This window comes from Littorina saxatilis, linkage group LG16, assembly GCF_037325665.1.
Source record: "Littorina saxatilis isolate snail1 linkage group LG16, US_GU_Lsax_2.0, whole genome shotgun sequence".
NCBI lineage: Eukaryota > Metazoa > Mollusca > Gastropoda > Littorinimorpha > Littorinidae > Littorina > Littorina saxatilis.
The window spans coordinates 51432771-51435270 of NC_090260.1; the positions used below are offsets into that span (position 1 = coordinate 51432771).

Sequence of the window (2500 nt, forward strand, 5' to 3'; positions counted from 1 at the left end):
CTGCTGTTTCCTTATAGTTGTGTGTTGTTGCTCAGTACTATACTGCTTTTCAAAGAAATGAAACCTTGTTTAATACAGTGCGGTGCAGGTAGGGGGGCCAGCAAACTTCACACACACAGACACGCACGCACTCGCGTATTCACGCACGCAAGCACGCACGCAAACCAACAAGCACGTACGCAAGCACATGTGCACGCATACATTCACACACACACACACACACACACACACACACACACACACACACACACACACACACACACACACACACACACATACACACACACACACTATCACACTATCACACTATCACACTATCACACACACACACTATCACACTATCACACTATCACACACACACACCAACACTATTACAAACACACACACACACACACACACACACACACACACAGACACAGACACACTAACATACATACAAACACACACACACTAACAAACACATACACGCACGCACGCACGCACGAACACACACACACACACACACAAACCCGTATACACGACCACTCTAACACACACTAACACACACACACAGATACACTATCACACACACACACACACACACACACACACACACACACACACACACACACACACACACACACACACACACACACACACACACACACACGTACCTCGGTAACTATACTAGTAACAGTCCAAAAAACAGAGAGAGAAAGTCACCTTTCAAGAAAGAAGTATCGAAATCCAACTGCACGCCCGGCGCCTGTCTTTCCGCCCCGTCTCGGTAATCAGACGGAAGCTCTTGATCGTCTCCGTACAGCTTGCCCAGGTTCACCAAGACCGACAAAAGCAGCTGACGTCGATCTGTCGATGTGACGTCATTCTTCGGTGACTGTACATCTGTAACAAACAGATTGAAATGTCAGTGTACTAGTTAGTTAAGTTGCTATGCACTTTAACTACAACATTTTAACAAACCTAGCTCTGGAGTCAAAGTCAATGCATACTTCCTGTAGACTTGTCACCATGAGAATATGGCGCGGAGTTATGTGAATATTGACGTGCTTCAATCGGGGAGAGAAGAAAGCGTGGGGGTGGGGGCGGGGGGGGGGGGGGTAGGATGGAGGAGAGGGGGCGGGAGAACGTACGGGGGGCTTTTGCATAATTGTTGGCTAACAATCAAATTCAAATAAACTGTATTATCTTACATGGACAAATGTCAGTCGTGCTTCATATAATTTAAATACAAACAAAAGACCACAGCATTAATTGAATATTATGTACCAACTAATAACATTGTTCTCAACTAAAACACCTGTCTGCATAAAAATCTGTTGCTCTTAAGATTTAAAACAGATTATGTAAAATAGTCATACACAAAAAAAACCTATTTGTTCAAATTCGACAAACAAGCTGCCCTTCAACAAGAAAGCAAACATCTGCAGGACCAAAGAAATAAATGTCTTTGATGTAATTTGATGTTATTGTTAGATGATTTTGAACATGTTGTGTGAGATTTTGTCGCCCAACATGTGCAGAGTGAAACGGGTTGTTGTTTCACACATCACCTTGTTGTTACACACATCACCTTGTTGTTACACACATCACCTTGTTGTTACACACATCACCTTGTTGTTACACACATCACCTTGTTGTTACACACATCACCTTGTTGTTACACACATCACCTTGTTACACACATCACCTTGTTGTTACACACATCACCTTGTTGTTACACACATCACCTTGTTGTTACACACATCACCTTGTTGTTACACACATCACCTTGTTGTTACACACATCACCTTGTTGTTACACACATCACCTTGTTGTTGCACACATCAACTTGTTGTTACACACATCACCTTGTTGTTACACACATCAACTTGTTGTTACACACATCACCTTGTTGTTACACACATCACCTTGTTACACACATCACCTTGTTGTTACACACATCACCTTGTTGTTACACACATCACCTTGTTGTTGCACACATCAACTTGTTGTTACACACATCACCTTGTTGTTACACACATCAACTTGTTGTTACACACATCACCTTGTTGTTACACACATCACCTTGTTGTTACACACATCACCTTGTTGTTACACACATCACCTTGTTGTTACACACATCACCTTGTTGTTACACACATCAACTTGTTGTTACACACATAAACTTGTTGTTACACACATCACCTTGTTGTTACACACATCACCTTGTTGTTACACACATCACCTTGTTGTTACACACATCACCTTGTTGTTACACACATCACCTTGTTGTTACACACATCACCTTGTTGTTACACACATCACCTTGTTGTTACACACATCACCTTGTTGTTACACACATCAACTTGTTGTTACACACATCACCTTGTTGTTACACACATCACCTTGTTGTTACACACATCAACTTGTTGTTACATACATCACCTTGTTGTTACACACATCACCTTGTTGTTACACACATCAACTTGTTGTTACACACATCACCTTGTTGTTACATACA

General features: G+C 41.9%; 2 protein-coding genes across 2 annotated transcripts in view; both read right to left on the reverse strand.

Annotated features, from left to right (window-relative positions):
* LOC138951188 (uncharacterized) overlaps positions 1-2500 on the reverse strand; it is a 433764-nt gene that overhangs the window by 267352 nt on the left and 163912 nt on the right. The gene's annotated exons all lie outside the window — the stretch shown is intronic.
* Positions 1-2500, reverse strand: part of LOC138951181 (uncharacterized) — a 34515-nt gene that overhangs the window by 999 nt on the left and 31016 nt on the right. Inside the window, exon 3 of the mRNA XM_070322819.1 lies at positions 703-882. Within this exon, the coding sequence (XP_070178920.1) occupies positions 703-882 (180 nt within the window). The remainder of the gene's footprint in view (positions 1-702; positions 883-2500) is intronic.